Source organism: Sinocyclocheilus anshuiensis, unplaced genomic scaffold (assembly GCF_001515605.1).
Source record: "Sinocyclocheilus anshuiensis isolate Anshui unplaced genomic scaffold, SAMN03320099.WGS_v1.1 scaffold1487, whole genome shotgun sequence".
Classification (NCBI taxonomy): Eukaryota; Metazoa; Chordata; class Actinopteri; order Cypriniformes; family Cyprinidae; genus Sinocyclocheilus; species Sinocyclocheilus anshuiensis.
The window spans coordinates 378,327-380,034 of record NW_015555817.1 but is presented as its reverse complement, the minus strand read 5'-3'; the positions used below and the strand labels follow the sequence as shown (position 1 = coordinate 380,034).

Here is a 1,708-nt window from a genome sequence, read left to right as displayed (position 1 = left end):
TCCCTTTAGTGGCTCCTGTTATTTTATTAGAACGCGTTATTTGTTTTCTGTGCCTTTCTGAATACAGACACCAACCCATCCCTGCACATCACATCCCCTGCACAGCCTGGAACATAACATTTATTTCCATGATCTGCCATTTTCACTGTTATCCTCGCTTGTTTCTTCACAATACCTGCAGAACTTTTGGCTGTGCAGGTTCGGCTGGCGGCTGGCATAGAAAATGGGCGGGTATATGCAAATGTTGGGGGCGTAACTATTAGTGATCCCGACTGTAACGTCACAGTCGGTGTTATGTTCTGATTTGTCTATTTTTCAGTGGTCTTTTGCATGCACAAGATTTACATAAGAAGGAGGAAACAATGGTGTTTGAGGCTCACGGTATGTCATTTCCATGTACAGAACTGTTATTATTCAACTATGCCAAGGTAAATACAGTTTTCCATTCTATAGCATCTTTAATGCTTGTTTTGTCCTATTTTTAAATAAATATGTATTCGCTTTATTACCATCCAGCATACTTTTAGCTCGCCCTTACCGTACTCTGAACTACAGTGGTTAAAGATGACAGCATTCCCATACTACTGGAGGAGATCATTCCCATAGCACCACCCATCCCATACGTCTTCTCCTCTTCATCTTTATTTTCCTTACTACTGGCTGAATCTGCAGAGCAAAAAGCAGGAAGATCATCAATACTTGTGAACTGGTGCGCTTGGTCTGATGTATCCCATGTCAATCAAAGAGCATATCATTACCATCAGTTTTTTCTTTTTCCGCTTGAGTTGAAAGCTCCTCAGGACTTGGGATTCCTAGAGACGTCTCAGCTTTCTCAATGACCTGTGTCAACCCTTGGCCTTAGACAATGAATAACAGTAGGAGTCTTGATGATATAAGAATTGAGCGGTTTAAAAAAAAAAGTGAAAATCTTGAGCCTCTTACCCACAGTAGCTACAGTGGCAGTAGCAGTGGAGAGGATAGATTTACCCCAGCTACCCCAGTAACCCCAACCTCCCTGGGAAACAGTCGTCTCTGGGGAGGGCTGATGGGAAAAAAGTGACAGTTATATTATTATTAACCCCATGATGGTATTTTTAGACTGAAACATTTTCATGTTCTGAATTTTTACTTTTTTTTTTTCGGACATGATTAGAAAAGGCTAAGAGGTTGACCAATCATATCAGACTGGGCCAGCTGACCAGTCAGAGAAAACAGAGCAGAAAGGTGGGCTTTAAAGAGACAGGAACTAAAACAGAGCATTTAGGTGAAAAGAGGTGCTGCAACAATGTACAGAGTGAGGAAAATAATGTTTTTAAAACCTTAAATCATGTAAATGTATTCTAACAGAACCCAAAAATAAAATTAGAAAATGACAATAACTTAAATAAATGACGATAATATGGGCACTTTAAAAAAAGTTACACACGTGATCTTTGCAGTCAAAAATGACCACTAAGAATGGGAAAATATGAAAAATATGAAAATACAGAGCAATTTTCTGGGGTAAAATCTACAAATTAGCCACACTGAAGTAGTCTTTGATTTAAATATATTATTTGAAATATATATTTAAGTGCAAAGTGTGTGTGTATATATATATATATATATTTACATTTAATCATTTAGCAGACGCTTTTATGGAAGTTTTATGGACAATGGAAGCAATCAAAATCAACAAAAGAGCAATGATATGCAAGTGCTATAAGAT

General features: G+C 37.8%; 1 protein-coding gene across 2 annotated transcripts in view; it reads right to left on the bottom strand.

Moving 5' to 3' along the window:
* LOC107675188 (protein FAM114A2-like) overlaps positions 1-1,708 on the bottom strand; it is a 6,839-nt gene that overhangs the window by 3,967 nt on the left and 1,164 nt on the right. For both annotated transcript variants that reach the window (XM_016469447.1, XM_016469446.1), the window contains exons 3-5: positions 943-1,042; positions 759-857; positions 539-666 (exon numbers count right to left, since the gene is read on the bottom strand). In XM_016469447.1, coding sequence (XP_016324933.1) covers positions 539-666; positions 759-857; positions 943-1,042 — 327 coding nt within the window. The remainder of the gene's footprint in view (positions 1-538; positions 667-758; positions 858-942; positions 1,043-1,708) is intronic.